The 24,657-nt window shown below is 41.7% G+C and overlaps 1 protein-coding gene across 3 annotated transcripts in view; it reads right to left on the bottom strand.

The window, feature by feature from the left end:
* Window positions 1–24,657, bottom strand: part of GLCE (glucuronic acid epimerase) — a 90,292-nt gene that overhangs the window by 5,699 nt on the left and 59,936 nt on the right. For all 3 annotated transcript variants that reach the window (XM_062206220.1, XM_062206218.1, XM_062206219.1), the window contains exons 2-3: window positions 9,523–10,121; window positions 5,238–5,483 (exon numbers count right to left, since the gene is read on the bottom strand). In XM_062206220.1, the coding sequence (XP_062062204.1) occupies window positions 5,238–5,483; window positions 9,523–10,108 (832 nt within the window). In that variant the 5' untranslated portion in view covers window positions 10,109–10,121. The remainder of the gene's footprint in view (window positions 1–5,237; window positions 5,484–9,522; window positions 10,122–24,657) is intronic.

Below are 24,657 nucleotides of genomic sequence, written 5' to 3'. Positions count from 1 at the left end.
AGCCAAGATGAGAAATGTGAACTTGCGATGGCTACAGGATGTGACCAGCCTGGAGGGCAACAGCTTGTTGAGTTCATCATTTAACTTCTGCTACACAGGACTCCACCCGTATAGATAGATTTGGCACAAGGTTCTTAATCAATTCATTTGATGGACCAGACAATTATGGAAGTTGTATCAAGAATGAGAACATCAACGAATGCTTTGAGTGACTTTAAAAAATGGATTTCAGAAGTAAACTTCAAATACAGCAAAAATCCATTTTATCTGGCAAAAAGTCAGCATGTACTTTCTCTGAACTAGCATTTTCTGCATTTATAGTGCAATGGAATCTGCAGCTCAGTGCACATCCCCGAGACACTGAAGGACTCTGAGCTGATGCACGAATCACTCAAGATGAAGTCACAGTCCGCAAAGCAGACTGCCCTGGTGTTACTTATTTTCCCATTCTAGGGAGATGTCTCGTTTGTCGGACAACTGTATTAACTATGACATTTATTTGGGCCAAACTAGATAACAATAACCCATCTTCAGAAGTCCAACTGGGAGAACGCTGAAGGCACACCTATTTCCTCCCATAATTCCATTCTAATTTTTACTTTCTACAAATTTAATGAAATGATATGGTTCAATCACTTTTGTCTTAATACAATAGATCAGTACCAATAACGCAAAAATAAATGATATTATGGGATGTAACCTTTAAAAAAAAATCTACTGGTGGTTTTCATAAAACATTCACACCAGCAGAGGGGGTTGCCGAGTCAGAGAAGTGACAGCCAGCTACCAATCCTAATCCTCCCAGCAGTCTTATGAGACAGGTCTTCTAATTTCACAGACAGGTGTAAGAGGCCACCCTGCCTGCTAACACCTTTCAGGAAGATCTGAATGAGAGCAAGTTACCCATGTCTGAGCTTCACTGCAAGCAGTGAGCTGCCTGAGCACTCAGCTTCAAACTGACAAGTAGAAAGTTCCAACTTTTCTGCTGTTGAAATCCAAGACCACTACTCTCTCTGCGCAATTAATCCAAGGAGTCACTACAACTGCTTGGTTTTGGTATCTGTGGTACATGTACATGTGCTGTAGGCAACAGAGCATGATACATATTTTAGGTCAGTATTGACATTGGTCTTGACAATGATTTTTTGGATATGATACCAAAAAGCACAGGCAACAAAAGCAAAGAATAACAAAGGTGGGGAAAGGTGACATCAAACTAAAAAGCATCTGCACCACTGATGAAACAATCAACAAAATGAAAAGGCAACCTACAGAACATGAGAAAATATTTGCAAACCATGTATCTGATAAGGGGTTAATACCCAAAATATATCAAGAATTTGTAATAGCAAAAAAAATTAAATAATCAAATTAAAAAATGGACAAAGGCTCTCATAGATTTTTCTACATGGCACCACTGGTCAAAAGATATACAGATGGCTGGCGCTGTGGCGCAGTGGGTTAATGCCCTGGCATCCCATATGGGCGCTGGTTCTAGTCCCCGCTGCTCCTCTTCTGATCCAGCTCTCTGCTATGGCCTAGGATAGCAGAAGATTACCCAAGTGCTTGGGCCCCTGCATCTACGTGGGAAACCCAGAAGAAGCTCCTGGCTCCTAGCTTTGGATTGGTGCAGCTCTGGCCATTGCAGCCATCTGGGGAGTGAACCAGCAGATGGAAGACCTCTCTCTCTGTCTCTACCTCTCTCTGTAACTCTGTCTTTCAAATAAATAAAATAAATCTTTAAAAAAAAAAAAAAGCTACACAGAAAGGTGCTCAGGACCACTCATCATCAAGGAGATGCAAATGAAAGCCATGTGGTCTATCACCTCATCGCTGTCGGAATACCGAAGGGGCAACCATCACTCTGGCACAGAGGGTTAAGCTGCTGCTTGCAACACTGACATCTCCACTTCTGATCCAGTATCCCTAATGCACCTGGGAAAGCAGCAAAAGGTGGCTCAAGTCTTTGGGCCTCTACACCCATGTGGGAAGCCTGGATGGAATTCCAGGCACCTGGCTTTGACTGTTGTGGCTATTTGGGGAGTGAACCAGAGGACTGAGGATCTCTCTAAGTCTGCCTTTCAAATAAATAGTGTTGACAAGAACATGGAGAAAAGGGAACCCTTATACGTTTTGGATAGGAATGTAAACTGGATCAGCCATTATATAAACAGTATGGAGGCTTCTCATAAAATTAAAAATACAACTGCCATGTGACCCAGCAATGCCACTTCTGGGTATATACCCCTAACATAAAATTGGTTTCTCAAAAAGATACCTGCACTCCCATGTCCACTGCACCATTATTTACAATAGTTAAGATACAGAGATAACATGTGTCAGAGATAACATGTGTCTGGTGATGGGTGAGTGGCATCTATACACAATGGAATCTCATTCAGTCATAAAAAAGAACGAAATCCTGTTGTTTGTGACAAGACAGATGAACTTTGAGTGCGTAATGCTAAGTGAAATGCATCAGACAAAAATGATATCACTTTTATACGGAACCTAAAAATGCTGGCCTTGAGAGTAGATCTTAAATGTTCTCACGAGCACACACACACACTTTCTCTCTCTCTCTCTCTCTCTCTCTCTCACGGGGTGATTATGTGAGACAACAGATGTATTAACTCGATTACAGTACTCATTTCTCAGTACAAGTATCTACCTGTACTTGATATATCAAGGCATAACATTGAACACCTGAAATACACACATAATTTTATTTGTCAATTACAACTCTATGAAGCTGTAAAAAATAATATTCTTTAAGTCAGCATTTTGAAATACAATACAAGCTGTCTTCATTCATTCATTTAATCAACAGGTTTCCTACACTGAGTGAGAAGAGGCCCTCAGATGGAGAGACATGGAGGGATGAGGGCTGGGCACAAAAGACGTTCACAAGAATCTGACAGAGTGGCTACAGAGACAGAAGAAAGTGAGCTCATGGGAATGAAATGAGAGTGCTTTGGGAAATGGACAGCTAGTTTAATTTAACAGAATAGGACAGGCCTAAAGTTTCTATTTTTTTTTTTTGACAGGCAGAGTGGACAGTGAGAGAGAGAGAGAGAAAGGTCTTCCTTTGCCGTTGGTTCACCCTCCAATGGCTGCTGCAGCTGGTGCGCTGTGGCCTGCGCACCGCGCTGATCCGAAGGCAGGAGCCAGGTGCTTCTCCTGGTCTCCCATGGGGTGCAGGGCCCAAGCACTTGGGCCATCCTCCACTGCACTCCCGGGCCACAGCAGAGAGCTGGACTGGAAGAGGGGCAACTGGGACAGAATCCGGCGCCCCGACCGAGACTAGAACCCAGTGTGCCGGCGCCGCAGGCGGAGGATTAGCCTGTTGAGCCACGGCGCCGGCCTTCTATTCATTTAAAATTAGGAACAAAACATTATTCATCAATGAGACAATAAAAAGAGGCAGCAGGTTCATTTTATGATTCTGCATTGTAGATGATTTTGTTTCCAAGAAAGGAAAAAATACAAGGCCAACGGAACGCAGCCCGTGGGCCCGAGTGCTGCCTCACTTAGGCCGCTGCTTTTATGGACAAGCGCTGACCTTCTCTCAACCACGATTCTCTACCTCTGTCTCTCATGAGGCCTACACCCTCTAAAAAGCCTCACCTCTCACACTTAGGCTTCAATAAAACTGTCTCACCTTTCTGATTCCTTTCTCTGCTCTGAGCAGTAACTGCCATGTAACCTCAAACCATCCCTCCCCTCATATCCTCATAATACGCAACAGGCACATCCAGGATATCAAAACACGTGCCCCAGTCCCAGCTAGCACACTCCCACCAACAGCGAGCTCCCCCTCTGAGTCGCTGTGTCGCCCTGGTAGAGCGGCTGTCACAGAGTTCTCTCTTCCACATGCCCGGAATTGCGTAGGAAGCAGTTTTCTCTCCAGCTCCTGGCTATGGCCAGGGTGAGCATCTCTCACTTAGCATGTGGTTACCTACCTACTGTATTACCCATATCACCCAAAAGTGTACAAGGAAATCTGTTACTCCAAAAAGGATCACATTCAAAAGATCACTCTAGAAAACCTCCCAGATGCCTGAGAGCTAGATGAGGGCTGCTCCTTTCTACACTAATCCAGACAACATCACTAAGTGCAAAACAGGCTCCTTTGAATGCACCCAAAACCGAAGTCTAGTATTCCCTGCTCCAATCACCTCTTAGGTATCGTAGCTAAATATTTAAAAACATTTCCTTGTACCTTCTTACTCAGCCATGCCTGTTGGTTTACAATAAGCAAAGACGCTCTATAGACTGGAAAACCACAGAATGCCATGTGGAAAAAGAAGTTCTAGTTACAGAAAAAAAAACAAAGGTCACCCATTATTCACACTGCAGTCAGCACTCACAGACCCATTACTGTTGGCCATCCAGAATGAGTAGATCTGTATTGTGGCTTTCAAGGTCGGGGACTTCCACAGCCGTCACAAAGGACAAGGAGGGAGCACAGCAGAGGGCGGACAGCGGTGCTCCTCTTTATTTACCGACTGCCGGGTCAGCGGGAAAGGGGGTGTTCTGCTCTTGATGATGTATCCCCACAGAGGTGCTAGCTAAAACTATTCCATTGTCTTTTTCTAAGCAATGGGCTCATTAATTCTCATGGATATTGATTAGTGTAGAAAAATACATTATATCCTAGTTAATTAGACTGCCTTCGTAAAAGGGGAAATGTTGCATAAAGTTAATTTGATTTTATAAATGATTTTATTAATGAAAATGGTTTTATATGAAGTTTGAGATAATCTTGTACATTAACAAAATTCAATATCGGAAGCAGGCTTGTTTAGAAATATGTGTCATATTTTCTTGAAAAAGCATAAAGACATTGGCAAAAAATAGGCAAAGGAAAGGCTAGCTCCCTCTATAAAAAATTTCTACATAATGCAAAAGTATTTTAAAAATTAAATTATCATCTACCACATATTAAATTAAGGAACATCATTCCTATGGGTTATGGGAAGGTACACAACATGGATGATCTGTTTCTTATTTAATCTCTGGCTTGGCTCTTCACAGGGTGAACATTTCTCTCAATAATCTTGATTTTTCAGCTGTTCTTTCGTCAAGGATTTCACTCGGGTGATACCATTTGTTTCTTTGTGTATGCAACAGAAAGGGTCTGTTAATGTGTTTTTGAAAACCATATAAAAAGTTTAAGGGAATACCAGGTGCCACAAATCAACAGAAGACTGGCAGGCACAGAGTGTGTAACTTACCTGGAGCAATGAACTGTTTCACATTGGTGAACCGGGACTTCTCAGCCACGCTCGCCATGAAGCAGCCCTTCGGCACCGTCCAGTCGCCAGACTTGCTGCTTCTGTCCCTGTCTTCTGCTGTTTCATATACCTCTATGTGAGGGGGCTTCTCAGTGAGATTCTTGCTGTAATGACTTAACCCGTACTGTGCAATCTGGATTGGGTAGAAATAGCCTTGAGGTCCCCATTGTGTAGATAACGGCACACCTATAAGAAAGAGAAATACAATGAAGAGTCACGTCCACCACTGTTGAGCCTATTCTAAAGAGCACTCCTCACCGGTTCACTTCTGGAGAATGTCACTGAGTTATCAGCAATTTTTCAGCTTCCTTATTATACTGTTTTTATAATTACTGCAAACTAGTACCAAATAAACCAAATATGAAAAACAAAATTCAATACTCATTCACCCTCTCAGTATTTGCTGACAGCAATGCAACACCATCAATTACCTTTCAAGGATGGACTTTTAATGCCTGTTGCTCACAGCTATAGATGTTGTATTTCACACAGATTTCACACAGTTCAGAGGCATGCAAGATGATATCATCACAGTTGGAGTCTAAATATTAGCCCTGAACTCGTAGACATTTTACTTAACACTCGTGTTAATCACACAATCACCTCTCCCTCCAGTGTCATGGCATGGTGATTTTTCAGCTGACTCGGTATGTCATCTCATAGTTAAAGTATTTACTTACTTAAGAAGACAATTTTAACTAAGCAATTTAAAATATAATAATCTGAGCTTGGAATACTTTTCTCTACCCTTCCTGTCAAAAATGTAATTGTCAAGATTTTAAGGAGTGTTTTATAATTGAATTACAGTTGTTTATTTAGCTATAGGTTCTTAAAAATAATTCACTAATGAATTACTTCTCATAAAATTCTGAGCAAAATTTTCCATTACTGGTATGCCTTTTAAAACATAAAACAAAGAAGTAGGGGTTGTCATTGTGCAGCAGGTAAAGCCACCACCTGTGACGCCAGCATCCTCTATGGGCATCAGTTCGTGTCCCAGCTGCTCCACTTCTGATCCAGCTCCCTGCTAATGCACCTGGAAAAAGCAGCGGAAGATGGCCCATGTGCTCGGGTCCCTTCCACCCATGTGGTAGATCTGGATGAAGCTCCTTGATCCCGGCTTTGGCTTGGCCCAGCACCAGCTGCTGTGGCCATGTGGGGAATAAACCAGCTGATGGAAGATCTTTCTGTCCGTATCTTCCTTTCTCTCTGTAACTGTTTCTAAATAATTTTTTTAAAGAAACAAAAAAAAATCCATTAACAGAACTAAAAATTTGGGCGGGAATTGTGGTGTAGCAGGTTAAGCCACCGCCTGCAGTGCTGGCAATCTCATATGGACGCCAGTTTGAGTCCAGGCTGCTCTACTTCTGATCCAGCTCCCTGCTGATGTGCCTGGGAAAGCAGTGGAGGATTGCCCCAAGGTCTTGGGTACTGTACCCATTTGGGAGACCTGGATGAAGCTCCTGGCTCCTGGCTCTGGTCTGGCCCAGCCGTGGCCATTGCAGACATTTGGGGAGCAAATCAGCAGATAAAGGTCTCTTGCTATCTCTCCCTCTCTCTGTAACTCTGCCTTTCGAAATAAATAAATTTTTATTAAAAAAAAAAAACTAAAACTTTATAAAAGAAATCATAAGTAAAACTAAAAAACAACCACATTGAAGAAAATATTTTTTAACAAATGTCACAGCATTGCTAATCTTACATTATAAATAAGAATTCATACAAATACATGGAAGAAAAATATTAATCACACCACTAGAAGAAAGAACATGAACACAAGGTTAAATATCAAAAAGATATCAAAACACCAAAGATACTCCAAGAGCAGGCATCCGGCAGTGGTCGCGATGACATCTGGGAAGCCTGCATCCCCTATGGAGTGCCTGACAGCTCCCAGCTCCACCCTGACGCAGCTTCCTGCTAATGCGCCTCCTGGGAAGGCAGCAGATGATGGCTCTGCCACCTAAGGCCTGGAAGGAGTTCCTGAACCCTGGCTTCAGCCTGGCCCACTCCTGGCTGTTGTAGCCATTTGGGGGAGTGAACCAATGGATGGAAGACCTCTGTCTTTCAAATGAAAAAGTGAAACTAAATCTTCCATGGTGGCAAGAGTTGAGTAACAAAAGCATTCTCACACTCTGCTACTGAAAGTCTCAGTAGGTCTCACCTTTTTGGAAAGGAGTTTGACAAAACTGATTCAGAGTTTATACTATTTTACATGGTAGTTAATTATATTTTCAGAGCAGTATATTTCTACTAGCAGTACTCTGAGAACATAATTAAAACAGCACATGAAGATTAACAGTAAATATCTACAACATTATTTATATTAGTAAAAAAACAACCCTGGCAACAATCTAAGTGTCCAACTAAAGAGAATAGCCTCATTCATCACAGATATCATGGCAGGTTCTCACTACAGAATAAAAACTCAATAACAAGGGGGAACGTTGTAATCCTAATATGTTACGGGGAAACAGAGAACAGCTTTGAAATCTACTGTTATCTTTCTGAATCCCTGTATAATAGCAACACAACTCTGTTAAAGCATATGTCTAAGTACAAAGACCTCCAGAAAATACACACAGATGTGGTAACAATTATCTTGACATGGTAAGAATACAGGTGAATCTAACCCCTTCTAGACATTTGGTGAAGATATTATTAAAAACACAAATAGGAGCCGGTGCTGTGGTGCAGTGGGTTAAAGTCATGGCCTGCAGTGCCAGCATCCCTATGGGTGCTGGTTCAAGTCCTGGCTGCTCCACTTCCAATCTAGCTCCCAGCAGCAGAGAATGGCCCAAGTCCTTGCACCCACATGGGAGACCTGGATGAAGCTCCTGGCACCTGGCTTTGGCCTGGCCCAGTCCTGGCCATTACAGCCATTCAGAGAGTGAACCAGTAGATGGAAGAGCTGTGTCGCTTCTTCTCTTGCTCTGTAACTGCCTTTCAAATAAATAAATAAACCTTAAAAAATAAACAATATATAAGGGAAGAAACTGCATCAGAGTATGCAGACTCCAGTTCCCAATATGAGGAATAAAGCTAGCATTAGTTTCAAAGACAGGGGTGGGCTGCAGGCCGTCGATCTGACAGTCTGATAACATCCACAGTATCACCAGGTGAGCACAAACCTCTTTCTGAAGCAAAAATCTATCAAGTCAAGGCATGTTCAATACAGATTTTAAGATAGTAATATTAAGATATTAAAATCATAACAAAATGAAGAAGTGAAGCAATCTCAAAACAAAAAATACTTATTTATTTGAAAGGCAGAGTTACAGACAGAGAGAGGCAGAGAGAGGGAGAGAGAGAAGGGGAGAGAGGAGAGAGGGAGAGAGGGGGGGGGGGAGAGAGAGAGAGAGAGAGAGAGAGAGAGAGAGAGAAAGAAAGAGAGAATCTTCCATCCACTGGTTCACTTCCCAAATGGCTGTAATGGTCAGGGCTGGGCTGGGCCGAAGCCAGGAGCCAGGAGCTTCACTCAGGTCTCCCACGTGGGTGCAGGGCCTCAAGGACTTGGACCATCTTCCGCTGCTTTCCTGATGCATTAGCAGGGAGCTGGATAAGAAGTGGAGAAACTAGGACTTGAACCAGCACCCATATGGGATGCTGGTACTGCAGGCAGCAGCTTTACCCGCTATGCCACAGCGCCAGCCCCTCAAAACAGATGACATTGTTCCCCCTGTTTAAAAATGATACCTTTCTAGTCAATCATAAGCTTGAAAAGCAAATTACAAAATGTCCTACTTATACCCAAAGGGAAATGCAACTGCCCCAGGCTGAAAGACAGTAAAAGACAGCATGTGGCAGACTACGAGTTCGGCACACGTTCAAAGACATCAGGGTCTGTGCATCCTGTCGTCGCTTTCAGAGACGACATCTGGTTAACCAGGTAACAAGGCCACAGGCGGACACTTCCAGGGCCACTGGATGGTCCTGTTCCTGTTCCTGTCTCTTATAGATATTTCATTCCTTGATCCTCCTGGTGAGAGTTCAGAGGCAGGTTAATGGAATAACCCTATTTGTTCAGGTATGATCTTAAATACAGCCTGGGAGTCACATAATCTAAAAAGTCACTGCAGGTTCAGACCTAACCCGTTACTCCCTACAACGTCAGGGCGATGAAAGATCTCTAGACAGTAAGTGATGTACCTGCTGTCTAACACCGACAGTTCCTCTGGCCTCAACACGACCAGGCTAGGAAGATGCAAGTGGAACAGATACCAACCTTCAACCCCACTTATGCACTTGACTCTGTCCCGGACTTCCACATTGTAGCCTTCAAAGGACATAAACACACCATCAGGGTGGTAAGGGGATCTCTGTGCATAGACTTTGGAGTAGCTATGAGAGAACTCAAACCGATCATAGCCATCGTACTGAACCACCTTTCCATAAACGTCAAAATATTTCTCGACCCAAGTGAATGGCAGAAAGACTTCATTCCCCTCTCGTCTCCCCTTAATTGTGTGTTCATCATTTATGAGACAGTCAATTTCTTCATACTTGAGCCCTAACACCTTGCTTCCCCCGTTGCTATTGAAGCCTCCCACCACAGGGGGCGCTTTCTGCTGCTCCTGAGGGAAGGCCTCCTCAGACTGCTGTCTGGCCATGTGCTTCACATAGTTGTCACTCTCAGACGCTGCTGCTCTCTTCTCTAATCCATCCACTCTGAAGCCACTACTCAGGTGCCGGGGAAACTGGATCGCTCTGTCACTGGAACACTTGTTCCACAAAAGTACTGTGACCAAAGTGAAGAGTGCGCAGATGATAATCAAAGTCTTATAGTTGACCCGAGCTGCCAGGCAACGCATATTCAGACCATACCTACGGAGGCAAGAAGAAAAATGCATGCAAGATGTATTACTGACATTTTGTAGGATAAAGTTGTCTTCATTTTATGTTGAACAACACTGTCAGGAAAAGCTTAGTAACTGCATATAATCTAATCAGACTTAAGATCACTAAGTCAAGCTTTTTAGCACAAAGAAAAAGGTAGGCGGTCACCTCCATTTTCTCAGTTAATGTAACCCTCCAAAGCAGAGATACCTAACTTTCTTATTTTGTGTCCTTCTTGGGATCTCAGGATTTTTCACAACACCTCCTAGGGCAAGAAATGCCCAACAGTTCCATTTATTAAGTACTTAGGTCCAGACAACTTTGTTTTTAGATCCTAGTACCTTTGTGGCTGTATGAGAAAACATAACAGAGCTTTTCGAGGAAAACACCAACAACCATGTTGTTAAATCCAACAGTGAGTTTCAGGGCTCATCCGACTTAGGCTCTTAGCAGCATAAACTAGTCAGTGACTCCTTGACACATGTTCTCCTGATGATTCCTAGGGCCCCGTTCTTGACTCTCTTCTATCTCACTGGCTGCCTTACTTTTTATCTCCCTGATCCTTAGATGATGAAGTGCCGTAAAGTCCCAGTCCTCACACCTCTTCATCTCTATTTATTCCTAAGTGATCTCGCACAATCTCAAGCCTTTAAATTCAATTTACATGCTGACTATTCCCAAAGTGTATCTCCATTTCAGACTTTTCATCAGAACAGAAGGTATATATGAAGCATCTCCAAAAAGTTCATGCAAAATGTTTATTATGAAAAAACTAGGCATAGATTTAAAATTTTCTTGTACCAAAATGAACTTATCTTTTAATCCCATTTTCCATGAATTTTCTGTAATATCTTCATATGTCCATGTGCCAATCCAAGTAACTGACATCTTGCAGGTTAAACAGATGTCTGAAATCTAACATTTAAAACTTAATCTTTTCCTTCAACCTATCCCTCCCCTTCCTACTGCTCAGACGAAAAAACCCTGACTCTCCTCTTCTTCCTCCTTCTAATCAGTCGGAAAATTCTCTCAGCTCTTCTTTCAAATTACACCTGGGCTCTGACTTCTCTTCAGCACCTCAACTGTCACCACCATGCCCAGAATACTGCACTGATGTCCCAACTGGTCTCTGCTTCTTCTCCCCTTGTCCCACCGCTCCATCCTCGGGTTTATTTTCAACACCACAGTCAGAATGATGCTTTCTAATTCAAGCCAGATCAAGTCATTCCAGCTGTGATGGGAGAATTGATGCTGTTGCTTCTGCTGGCCATGGGCGTACCAGTCAGTTGTGCCTGCGATGCAAGCAGTCCTGGGTTGCCCACCAGCTGTTGGGAGTTGTTGGGAGACATGGAACATTTTGAGCTAGGTACATGTACAATTATATGGAATATTTCAGCCTGCTGAAAGTAATTCCGTTGCTGTTTGCCACAGCTTTAAAGCTAACTATATGGTATAAATCCACAACTACTAATTGTACTATTTATAATCCCTCTTTATTTTCCCCACAGCGAAACCTTTTTGCAGAAATGAGATTTAAAAAATTAAAACAAAAAACCCAAATGAAAATGTTTAATGAAAAATTCAATGCTGATCTTCTGTTTCTCAAGAAAAATGACAGTGAATGTGTAATTCACTCATTTCTTTTCGTTCCAAGAGAAAGTACACTTTGAGTTCTTAAATGTCTCAAAGGAATTTTCTTTTGCTCTTATTCTTGATTAATAGTTGGACAGGATATAGAATCCTGGACTGTACACAATTTCCTTTCAAAGTGTTGTAGGCAATCTTTTACTGTCTTAAAGCATTCCAGATTACTGATGAGAGATCTGGCCTGACACTTGTCATTTTGTGCATGACTTCTCTCTGGATCTTCTGTTTATCCTAGAAGTCTGCAGTTCTGTGAGGATAGGGTAGAGTATGTTACTTGATTCTCTGTTTCAGCACTTGCTATGCGCTTTAAATCTGAAAATTCATGTCTTTCTGTACTCACTGAATGGATGTAGTAGCTTTTGGATCTCTATATATGCTATGTTCTTCTTCTTTCAGTGAAGTTCTCTCTGATTAGTTTTATTTTCCTCCACTGGCCATTTTCCTGGTTATTCAGTCTCTCTTTTCTGCCATCAGTTTCCCTCACATGGCGTATCTGAGACCAAAGGACCCGCCCACAAAGAAGCTGATCTGGATTTCTGCTCGACTGCTCTCCTGAAGGGCTAAAGGAGGGAGCTCTGTGCGGGCCGAGCACAAGCTGACCGCAGCGCTCCTTTAGGAAGGGCGGGTGGTTGCCAGCAGCCCTTCGGCATGCTAGAATGAAGACAGCCTTTTCTCCTTTATGGGCTTCTTCACCTCTGGCTTCTATACATTTTATTGCAGTGGGGCAGCAGGAGGGAAAATGAGGCAAAGTCTTGGGTTTGGCTCATTCTGAAAATAATATACAGGTGCCAGTATTGTGGCGTAGCAGGTTAAGCTGCCGGTTTGTGTCTTGGCTGCTCCACTTCTGATCCAGCTAATGGCTTGGGAAAAGCAGCAGAGGATGTTTGGGACCCTGTACCCACGTGGGAGACCCAGATGAAGTCTCTGGCTCCTGGCTGTGCCCTGGTCCAGGCCTGGCCATTGTGGCCATCCGGGGAGTGAACCAGTGGATGGAAGATCTTTGTCTCTCCCTCTCATATAAATATATAGACTTTAAGATATAGGAAGTCAATAATATGTTTTATGATGTGTTTTATGACTATGAGAAAGTGGGTTGAATACTAAAAAACAAACAAACAAACAAACAAACAAAAAAACCAAAGGGTAGCAAAAGCAAACCTTCAAAAGTCATGTATTTATAAGTTGAGGAATTCCTTCTTTGGTAGTAGAGGCAACCTGATAGTGTTAAATGGTATTTACCCATCAACATTAGAGTCACCTGTCAGGTACGCCTAACATTTTGGTCAGTGAAGCTTTAGTCTCATCTCTGCGATGTGTCTGCCTTCTCCTTTCAGAGGAATGTAATGTTGCTTATGGAGCAAGGCTACCATTACGAGACACAATGGCACAGTACATAAAAATAAAATTAAAAATTTCAATAAACCTATATTTCAATTTTGTTATACCATCCCTTACTGAAAGCAATCATGGTTTATGGGAGAAACGGTTGATTCCAGATTTGGTGCTGGGATATCTTGCCATGTCAGAAAACAAACAAACAAACAAAAACACTTTTCTGATATCAACGTGATTATAACCTGGAGAATTAAAAAGGCAGCAGGAAATAGATGAAACAAGATTGGAAAAATACAAGTAACTGCTAAAACTGAGGGTGACATGTGTATTGGAGGTTCACTATTTATATACTTTCTTTTTATTATTATTATGTTTAAGATCTATTTTATTTATTTGAAAGAGTTACAGAGAGAGGTAGAGACAGAGAGAGAGAGAAAGGTCTTCCATCTGTTGGTTCACTCCCTAGATGGCTGCAACAGCTGGAGCTGTGCCGATCTGAAGCCAGGAGCCAGGAGCTTCTTCTGGATCTTCCATGCGGGTGCAGGGGCCCAAGGACTTGGGCCATCTTCCACAGCTTTCCCAGGCCATAGCAGAGAGCTGGGATCAGAAGTGGAGCAGCCGGGACTAGAACCGGCATCCATATGGGATGCCGGTGCTTTAGGCCAGGGCTTTAACCCACTGCGCCACAGTGCCGGCCCCTATTTATATACTTTCAAGCTTAAACATTTCCATAATTTAAAAATACAGTGTCACACATCACTTTAACAAATTGAAGAAAAACCATATGATTATCTCAATAGATACAGAGACAGCATTTGATAAAATACAATACCCTTTCATGATAAAAACCTTAAGCAAATTTGGTAAAGAAGGAACATTCCTCAATACAATAAAGGCAGTTTATGACAAACCCACAGTCAGCATCATATTGATTGGGGAAAAAAGTTGGAAGCATTCCCACTAAGATCCAGAACCAAACAAGGATGCTCACTTTGAGCACTTCTATTCAATATGGTTCTGAAAGTTTTAGCCAGATCCATTAAGAAATAAAAAGAAATTAAATGGATACAAATTGGAAAAGAGGAAGTCAAATTATCCCTGTTTGCAGATGACATGATTCTATATAGGGGAAACCAAAAGACTCTACTAAGAGACTATTGGAACTCATAAGAGAGTTTAGTAAAGTTTCAGGATTTAAAATCAACACACAAAAATCAACAGCCTTTGTATATACAGACAATGCCATGGCTGAGAAAGAACTTGTAAGATCAGTCCCATTCACAACAGCTACAAAAAAAAAAAAAAAAAAAAAAAAAAAAAAAAAAAAAAAAAAAAGCTAAATATCTACCCTGGAATAAGTTTAATCAAGGATGTGAAAGATCTCTACAATCAAAATTACAAAACATTAAAGAAAGAAATAGAAGACACAAAAAAATGGCAAAATCTTTCATGTTTGTGGATTGGGAGATGTCCATACTACTGAAAACAATTTACAGATTCAATGCGATCCTAATCAAAATACCAGTGATATTCTTCTCAGATCTAGGAAAAAAAAATGATGCTAAAATTCATGGACACACAAGAGACCTCAGATAGCTAAAGTAATCGTCCACAACAAAAAGCTGAAGGCATCACAATACCAGATTTCAGGACATACTACAGGGCAGTTAGAATCAAAACAGCTTGGTATTAGTACAAAAACAGACATGTAGACCAATGGAACAGAATCCCCAGAAATCAATCCATGCATCTATAACCAACTAATCTTTGACATAGGAGCTAACATCAAAGCCTGGAGAAAGAACAGTCTCTTCAACAAATGGTGCTGGGAAAACTGGATCTCCTCAGGCAGAAGGATTGACCTAGACCCTTACCTCACACCTTACATAAAAATCCACTCTAAACCTATTACCTGATACCATCAAATTACTAGAAGAGAACACTGAGGAAACTGCAAGACATTGGCTTAGGCAAAGACTTCTTGTTAAAGACCCCAGAAGCACAGGCAATCAAAGTACAAATAGACAAATGGGATTACATCAAACTGAGACTCTTCTGCAAAGGAAACACTCAGCAAAGTGAAGAGGCAACTGACAGAAGACAAACTGGGAGAAAATATTGCAAACTATGCAACTGATAAAGGATTAACATCCAGAATCTTCAAAGAGCCCAAGGAACTGTTGTTACAAGACAAACAATCACGTCAAGATATAAGCAAAGAACTTAAACAGGCATATTGCAAAAGATGAAATTCAAATGGCCAACAGACACATGAAAAAAATGCTCAGGACCACTTGTCCTCAGAGAAATGCAAACAAAAACCACAATGAAGTTTCACCTCATCCCAGTTAGAATGGCTCTCACACAGACATCAAAAGCCAATAAACACCGGCGAGGATGTGGGGAAAAAGGTACCCTAATCCACTGTTGGTGGCAATGTAAACGAGTACAGCACTGTGGAAGACAGTATGGATATTCCTCAGAAATGTGAAAGTAGAGCTACCATATGACCCAGCCACCTCAAACCTGGGAATTTACCCTAACCAAATGAAATCAGCATGTGAAACAATTATCTGTACCCCATGTTTATTGCAGCTCAATTCACAATAGCTAAGATATGGAATCAACCCAGATGTCCATCAACTGATGACTAAATAAAGAAATTGTACACACACACCTACACACACACACACCACTCAACCGTGAAAAAGAATGAAACCCTGTCTTCTGCAACAAAATAGATGCAACTGGAAACTACTATACTTAGTGAAATAAGTCAGTCCCTGAAAGACAAGTATCATGTTTCCCCTGTTCTGTGGTAATGAATAGAGTACAAAAAAATGTAATGTGGGGTTGCCACTGTGTGGCACCAGCATCCCATATGGACGTAAGTGCGAGACACAGCTGATCCACTTTCAATCCAGCTCTCTGCTATGGCCTGGGAAAGCAGAAGATGGCCCAAGTCCTTGGACCCCTGCGCCCATGTGGGAGACCCAGAAGAAACTCCTGGTTCCTGGCTTCAGATTGGTGCAGCTCTGGCTGTTGTGGCCATTTGGGGAGTGAACCATCGAATGGAAGACCTCTCTCTCTCTCTGCCTCTCCTCTCTTGGTGTAACTCTGACTTTCAAATAAACAAATAAATCTTAAAAAAAAAAAAACAATTAAAAGTACGTCATTGTGAAACTTGAAGAAAGATTCAGTATCCGCTTCATTCTTACTAATGATGACTCATCCTTAAAAAGTCCATAGAAAGTAGAACTGAAAGATAAGTTCATTTTGGCACAAAAAATTTGAAATCTATGCAGTCTTTTTGTAATATTCATTTTCCTTGAACTTTTTGAAGTATCTTAGTACTGAGTCTCCTAAAACATTATAAAAAGGAATATATAACCTATCATATGTTCTCATCAAAAATGCTTCACCTGGATCATTCAGACCTCTCGCTAACAGGAACAAGTTACATGAGGAAGCACCCAGACACATCTAGAAGGTGAGACATCCTGTAGGGTAGCTGGCTCTGTCTCAATGAAATTAGTGATATGGAAAGAAAAAGAAGACTGTGCTAGTTTTTTTTAAGAGACTTAGTGATATAACAACAACCAGTTGTAACACGTGGCCCTAGGCTAAGAAATTTGATGATAGATTTGATAAGGAAAAGATAGTGACATGGAGATTGTTAACTGAAAAAATGAGGTTACAAAACAGGGCATTTAGTATGATCTCACTTTAGGAAACTAGGTTTTAAATTTTCCATAATTATGTTTACTATTTTTAACTAATATGAAAAAAATGAGTATAATGTCACTTTTGTTAAAATGTTGAACAAATTATAAATCTTAAGTTAAAAATGTCTAGCAATATTTAGTTTTTAAAGCAGGTACTTGCTTTTTGTGGGGGAGGGGGCTGAGAGAGAAAAGGGAAGGAATTTGGAGGGAGGAAATCCCTGAGTGCTAAGTATTAATACCAAACAGGCCGGGCCAGCGCTGTGGCATAGTGGGTAAAGCTGCTGCCTGCAGTCCAGCATCCCATACAGATGACAGTTCCAGTCCCAGCTGCTCCACTTCCAATCCAGCCCTCTGCTATGGCCTGGGAAAGCAGTAGAAGATGGACCAGGTCCTTGGGCCCCCGCCCTGGCGTGGGAGACCTGGAAGAAGCTCCTGGCTCCTTGCTTCAGATCAGCCCAGCTGCGGCTGTTGCAGCCATTTGGGGAGTGGACCAGCAGATGCAGCACCCCTCTTTCTCTCTCTGCCTCTGCCTCTCTGTAACTCTGCTTTTCAAATAAACAAAGACATCTTAAAAAAAAAAAATACCAAACAGGCTGATCTAAAGGCAATAACGCAGTAGCATTACTACAATGCTGCCAACCTACAGAAAAGTGACACTCGTAAGTTACTCTCAAGCTTCAAAAAGTACAAGGCATTGACATTCTGCTGGGTATTAATGATGGTAACTTAAAGTTAAAAGCAAAGTTTACTGCTGAACGGTGGTAAGCCTGCTTCCTTCTAATTTTTAAAAGTTTAGCCATACCCATGGACTATGTAAAATAGCTTTCAGGGTTAAAAAAATTTGCTTTAGTAACTTTGGGGATCTAAACAGAAAATAACATTCAGTAGGCATCACAAAGAAACTGGAAAAACATCTTTGCAGAAATAGCTGAAAACAAGTAAAACAGAACTTTCAGTTTTCTTTTGAGAGTACACTTTTATATTCTAAAATTATCTGCAATCCAAAGAGCTTTTCTGTGAAGTCTTACTTTTCAGATTCATCTTACTGAGGACTCAAACTACTAAAGTTCATTCAGTAAAAAGCAGGGCTGGGATTCTGCTTCTTTTGCTCACTGCCGCATCCCCACTACCTAGCAAAGTGTCTGCTTCACAGCAGGGCTTCGGGAAAGATGTGCCGGGTGAATGAACACTGCGAAGTATGCAACTTACAAAAATACCTGACCTTTGAACTTGGCAGTTTCATTTTCCTTCCCGTATTTGGGTATTTGGAAATCGAAATTCAAGTAACATTGAACACAACTGCCATGAGGGAATGGCAGCTGTGATGCTGTGTATTGGCCAATTCTTCAAAACAGACTTACAGCTTAACTGCTGCTATTAGCAATGTCCCATTTGTTTACTGCCACGCAGACTAAGATTTAAATTATACACATGGTTACATATCTAGTGGCAGATCTCACAGGAGAACTGCCTGACATTTTTAGTGGTCAGGAACCTTCCAGTAATGTAATGTAAACAAGTAGAATTCTCTGGCAACTACTTACATAATAACAGAAAAAAAAGAGAAAGTAATTTTTATGTTTTGTTTTGTTTTTGCAACAAACTTAAAATCATCTATGATAGTAGCAGCTTACAACATTTTAATAAGATTATATTTCTAGGCAGATATTCCAGAGAAACAGAGTGGGGGACATATAAATGAAAAGACTAAGGCATAACAGCTCACAAAAAGACTTACTACAGAAGAGCACAGTGGCCAGCTCTGTGGCACAGCGTGTTAAAGCCCTGGCCTGCAGTGTGGCATCCCATATGGGCACCGGTTCGAGTCCTGACTGCTCCACTTCTGATCCAGTTCCCTGCTAACGTGCCTGGGAAAGCAGTGGAAGATAGCCCAAGTACTTGGGCCCCTACCACTCACATGGGCGATCCAGAAGAAGCTCCTGGCTCCTGGCTTTAGCCTGGCCCAGCCCTACTGTGGCAGTGATTTGGGGAGTGAATCATGAACCAGCGGATGGAAGATCTCCGTGTCTCTGCCTCTCTAACTCTGCCTTTTAAATAAATAAAATAAAACTTAAAAAAAGAAGAAGAAGAAGAGCAGAGAGAGGCCACTGTGGTGTAGTGGGTTAAGCCGCAGTCTGCAGGACCAACATCCTATATGGATGCTGCTTTGAGTCTGGGCTGCTCCGATTCCCATCCAGCTCCCTGCTAATGAGCCAGGGAAAGCATTGGAGGAAGATCAGGAGACCAGGAGGAAGCTCCTGGCTCCGGTCTGGCCCAGCCCTGGCCATTTTGGCCATCTGGGTAGTGAAACAGCAGATGAAAGATCTCTTTCAATCTCTCTCTCCTCTCCAGTTCTTTCAAATAAATAGTAATAATAATAATAAAAAGAAGAGCATGGAGACAAAGCAAAGATGAAAATTTAAACATTTAAAAAAAATCTGCGTGTCCCCTATCTTACAAGATGATCAAACAGGCTCTGTGATGTTAAAGAATTTACTTGCAGTCACATGGTTATGTGATGTATTGAGAAAGGGACTTGACCTCAAGTCTGCTGGCCTGCACCTCGAGGTGTCCTACGGTATTATGAGCAGGCAAATAAATATCATAGTTGGGAAGCTGCACGCTCTCCTTGCCCAGAAAACACTCTAATTCATAAGAGGCTACCAGATTACAAACTGATCTCAGATAAGAACAGATCTCATTTTAGATCAAGTTGCATTTTGAACCATGAGCCAACAGTTGCCACTGGTAACATACAATTCTAGAATGAGATCTAGTTGTTCTAAAAATTTATTAGCATTTTTAAATGAAGCTACTAGAACTTTTGAATTTTCTTCAGTTTCAGTAGAAATGAGAGTCATAACTATGAGTTTTTATTCACAGTCTAATAAAGCTAACTTGTCTCCAGTTGGACTACAGTAATTAGGCCTTTGAAAACAGGATCTCTACTGCTTCTACAAATCTAGCAACAGCTTTCAAATGCATGACGGCACTTCAGTTCTCCTAATAATTACTATGAGGTTGTTGTATAGGTTGTTGAAGCAAAACTTTCCCCTGAGAAAGAAATGGAGTCTCACAATTTCATCAGTCCCTGTTAATTTAGGCTTTGAAAATAATGTACTGGTACCTTCAAAGCCCCAAAGTGGCAATACACAGGACAGTCAACACAAGTATGCAAAGCTACGGTATAAAAAAGAAGAAATTTTTATAATTTTTATTGTGTGATTGCCTTTTTACTAACCACAGCCAAAAAAAAAAAAAAAAAAAAGTGGGGGAGGAAGACTATAAATGCTTAAGCTTTTTTTTAAATCCAGTTTAATTTCTGGCAAAGACATATAATCTTGAATATACAGTACATGTAATTACCTGCAAATGAAAATTAGCCTTGATAGCTAGCTCAAATATCTCTGCTCAGGTACTCAACACAAATATTCTTTTGGTTTTTAAATTTTTTAAAAATTCATTTTCATTCTATTTGAAAGGCAGGGATGCAGAAAAAGAGAGGGACAGACAAAAAGAGATCTTCGACCCACTGATTCACTCCTCACATGCTCACAACAGCCCAGGCTGGCCCAGGCAGGAGCCAGAAAGCTAGGTCACTAAGAGCCTCCAGTGAGGGTGGCAGGGACCCATGTATTTCAGCCGTCTCCATCTGCCTCTCAGGGTGTGCATTAGCAAAAAGCTGAATCAGGACTTGAAACCAGACACTCAGATGAGATGCAGGTGTCCCAGCTGCTGTCCAAACCCCTGTGCCAAAAGCCAACACCCCCCCCCCCCCAATCTGCTTAGAAGTGACTTAAACCAATACCTGTGCTTTCTCTGCTAGCTTTCTATAAACGTATCAACTACACAAAAGGGAAAAACAAACGCAAAAAATGTCAACACTATAGAAAACATCTAATGAAGAATATGCTAACTGTATAAATAAAACTCAAAACAGCACTTGGGAGTGTTACATTTGTGGTATGGAGCTCTGTCTGTAAGGAGACCTCAGACTACCTGGTGGCTCCTGTTGGCCCAGAGTGTGGAAGCTCATGTGATAAACCCACTGGGGGCTTTGGCTGGACAAGCTTTCATAGAAGGATCTCAGTGCCACTGCTAACTCATCAGTGTAATTCCAGTTTTCTTAAGCATGGCAATTAGAAACTAGGAGAAACAAGGCCAGCGCCGCGGCTCACTAGGCTAATCCTCCGCCTTGCAGCGCCGGCACACCGGGTTCTAGTCCCGGTCGGGGCACCGATCCTGTCCCGGTTACCCCTCTTCCAGGCCAGCTCTCTGCTGTGGCCAGGGAGTGCAGTGGAGGATGGCCCAAGTGCTTGGGCCCTGCACCCCATGGGAGACCAGGAGAAGCACCTGGCTCCTGCCTTCGGAACAGCGCGGTGCGCCGGCTGCAGCGCGCCTACCGCGGCGGCCATTGGAGGGTGAACCAACGGCAAAAGGAAGACCTTTCTCTCTGTCTCTCTCTCTCACTGTCCACTCTGCCTGTCAAAAATTAAAAAAAAAAAAAAAATTGAAACTAGGAGAAACAGTGATATGCTGGAGGCCGGTGCTGTGGCATAGGTTAAACTCTGCCCATGACACCAGCAGATCTACAACTAAGAATGTGATGGTACTTCAGAAAGTTTGTGGAAATGGAATTAAAAAGACATGTTTATTTCAGTGCAAAAGAACTCTGAAATCCATACATATGAAGGGGTCTTTAAAATGTGTACTACGAAAACCTGTGCATGGATTTCAAAAGTTTTTTGCACTTTTTGAGGTATCCGCTTACTATCCTGTTTGAAGACTCTTCATGGTTGCCAGTGTTCTTTGGACATGAATATATGCCACCTGTGTTCTGCTTTAATAAGAATTTCTCATGTGGTTCTTTCTAGAATCTATCCCTTTCCTGACTATTGCCACATTACTTTTTATTTGATTTGCCAATTGCATTTTACTTTTTGAATATGAATTTTTAGGAATTGAAAGTTTTCACTTTTTACTTCATGAATTTATTACTTCGGTGCTAAGAAAGCTTTGTTTCTAGTAGTATGGAAAGGTAGTTGGTATGGTACCAATGAATATCTGTACTGCATTGCTTAAAGCCTTTTCACACAAGTTCATATTAATTTTTTAAAGATTTATTTATTTATTTGAGAGGCCGAGTTACAGACAGAGAGGGAGGTCTTACACCCACTGGTTCACTTCCCAAATGGCTGTACCGGCCAGAGCTGAGCAGATCTGAAGCCAGGAGCTTCTTCCAGGGCTCCTATGTGGGTGTAGGGGCCCAAGCACTTGGACCATCTTCTGCTTTCCCAGGCCACAGCAGAGAGCTGGATCAGAAATGGAGCAGCCGGGAATCAAACTGGTGCCCATATGAGGTGCCAGTGGCACAAAGCAGTGGCTTTACCCACTATGCCACAGCACTAGCCCTATAACTACAGATTTTCTTAGCCACAGTGCAAAGTACTTTCATAATTGTTTATTTCACTTAATTCCTGCAACAACACAATGTAATGGGCAGGAAACTTTTGCAGCAGAAAATAGTGAGGCTCAGCAATATTGATGAAGAGAGCCAGGCCTAGGTCTTTTCATTCCAAGCTTTCGCAAACCAGTGATTTTCCAATCTAAAAGATCAAATCTCTTCTGACCTGAAAAAAAGATAGTTTAAAAATCCTTACAGGTGATTCTGATGATGAATTGGGCTGGGAACCAATATACCACACCAGTGGTTCTAACATTTTATTGGAGTTACCGGGAAAGCTTGCCCAACCTCATCAATCACAGGCCACATGGATCCCACTCCCAGGGTTTCTGAGTGACTAACTCTGGGTAGAAGCCCAAGCCCTTGCCCTTCTAACAAGTTCCAGGTGAAATCTATGCTTGTCAGCAGACCACACTGTGAGAATCTGTAGTATGCCAAATGCATTACATTTATTTAACTAGTAGGAACCGGAGTAATTTCAAGTGAAAACAGGTGTTACGTATGTTGCCCAAGCTCAGAAACATCTTATGTAATTCTGAAGATTAGGGTCATTGGCACACCGAGTTTTTGTAGATTATTACATACTGTGGTGACTTTTTTTTTTTTTTTTTTTGGACAGGCAGAATGGATAGTGAGAAAGAGAGAGAGACAGAGAGAAAGGTCTTCCTTTTTGCCGTTGGTTCACCCTCCAATGGCCGCTGCGGCTGGCGCATTGTGCTGATCCGAAGGCAGGAGCCAGGTGCTTCTCCTGGTCTCCCATGCGGGTGCAGGGCCCAAGGACTTGGGCCATCCTCCACTGCCTTCCCAGGCCACAGCAGAGAGCTGGCCTGGAAGAGGGGCAACCGGGATAGAATCCAGCACCCTAACCGGGACTAGAGCCCGGTGTGCCGGTGCCGCAAGGCGGAGGATTAGCCTGTTGAGCCACGGCGCCGGCCTTGTGGTGACTTTCAAGTTCCTGCTTTCTAAGGTTAAAATAGTAAATTCAAGAACTAGCTAAACCCTAAGATAAAAATCATATGTGGGGAAAAAAGGTTGCAAAATCCGCCTTTTCCTGGATAATCTCTTTGCCAAGCTAGAGTACGTTTTGGAATAACTCTTTCAGATGGATAGGTAGGTGGTACATATTTTTGCAGCCTTACAGAATTGAAAATAGATTTCCTTATCTATAGTTTCAAGAACTGAGAATGTGTGTTGCTTCTTAGCTGGATAAAGAATTTTTGAGGTTCAAATTGCCTACAGAACTCTGTAGACTCTGCTCATTGCTCCCTGATGTTGATAGCAAGAACAAGGCTAGTCCACCTTTTTTTCCTTCATGACTATCTACGTTTTTCCCCTTGCCTGGATGCCTGATGCCCATGGTGATGATCATTTTAATAAGGGAAAGTTACAAAGTTTCACCAGGATAGGATTAGCCCTCAGTCTCTTTTCATTAAATTTTTCTGGTGCTTGGCAAAAAATTTGCTTGAAGATTTAGGTCTTTATTCCTCTCATAAAGTTTTACTTTCAGTGTGTTTAATAATTGTTCCTATTCAGTTTGTTCAGTCTCTTCCAGGATGCCAGTCTATAAGTATACTGGGTCTCTGTATTTTGTGTCTAGAATCTTTTTCACCATCTCTCTTCCCTTTCTTTTACATTTTGGAAGAGCTTTTCAAATTTGTATTCCATACCATGAACCCAATTTTCTAATCTGCTGTCTATTGCTTCTGGGCAGTTTGACTTGGTAACATATATATTTATCTTCTATTTTATCTGGTTACTGTATTTTTAGCATCCATTCTTCGGCTCATTTTGTCCAGTCTTTTACCTAATGCTGCCCCTCAGCTCAACCCCTCTTTCGTCTCAGCCTACTGTGTGCAAATTCATTTTGCACATATTATTCCAAGGACTCCACAATTTTTTAAATCTTCAACCACATATAATATTTTCTGAAATTTCCTGTTACTAAAGTAAACTTTTGTATCAAAAGTCTATTATTTGCCTTGTATTAAATGCTAGGATACTTTTTTTTTTAAATGGCAAGGTCTTAGCTCAGATTCCATCCCTCCAGTATTTCCTATAAATCAGTAGGCTAGATCTGAAGGTTTAATGAAAAGTAGTGTTTGATTTTTCAGCAAATACTTTATGATAGAGCTGTGCACTTTCATCAGGAAATATACAACATGTCTAACTATCTCTCTTTTTGTGCTATTAAGCTTAATCCGTATGATCAGGCGTTGTAAACCCAATCCTGGTGCTAGAAAGTTCTCCATTAGCAATTCATCTAATAGTTTTAGTAGCCACTGATTGTTTTAGGGTTGAAAAATAGTGATGATTACCATCCTGATTCTACCAGTCCTTCTCAATGTATTATTTA

The sequence above is a fragment of the Lepus europaeus genome, chromosome 11, assembly GCF_033115175.1.
Source record: "Lepus europaeus isolate LE1 chromosome 11, mLepTim1.pri, whole genome shotgun sequence".
NCBI classification, from domain to species: domain Eukaryota; kingdom Metazoa; phylum Chordata; class Mammalia; order Lagomorpha; family Leporidae; genus Lepus; species Lepus europaeus.
The sequence above is the reverse complement of the archived record's forward strand: the minus strand, read 5'-3'. Positions and strand labels throughout refer to the sequence as shown.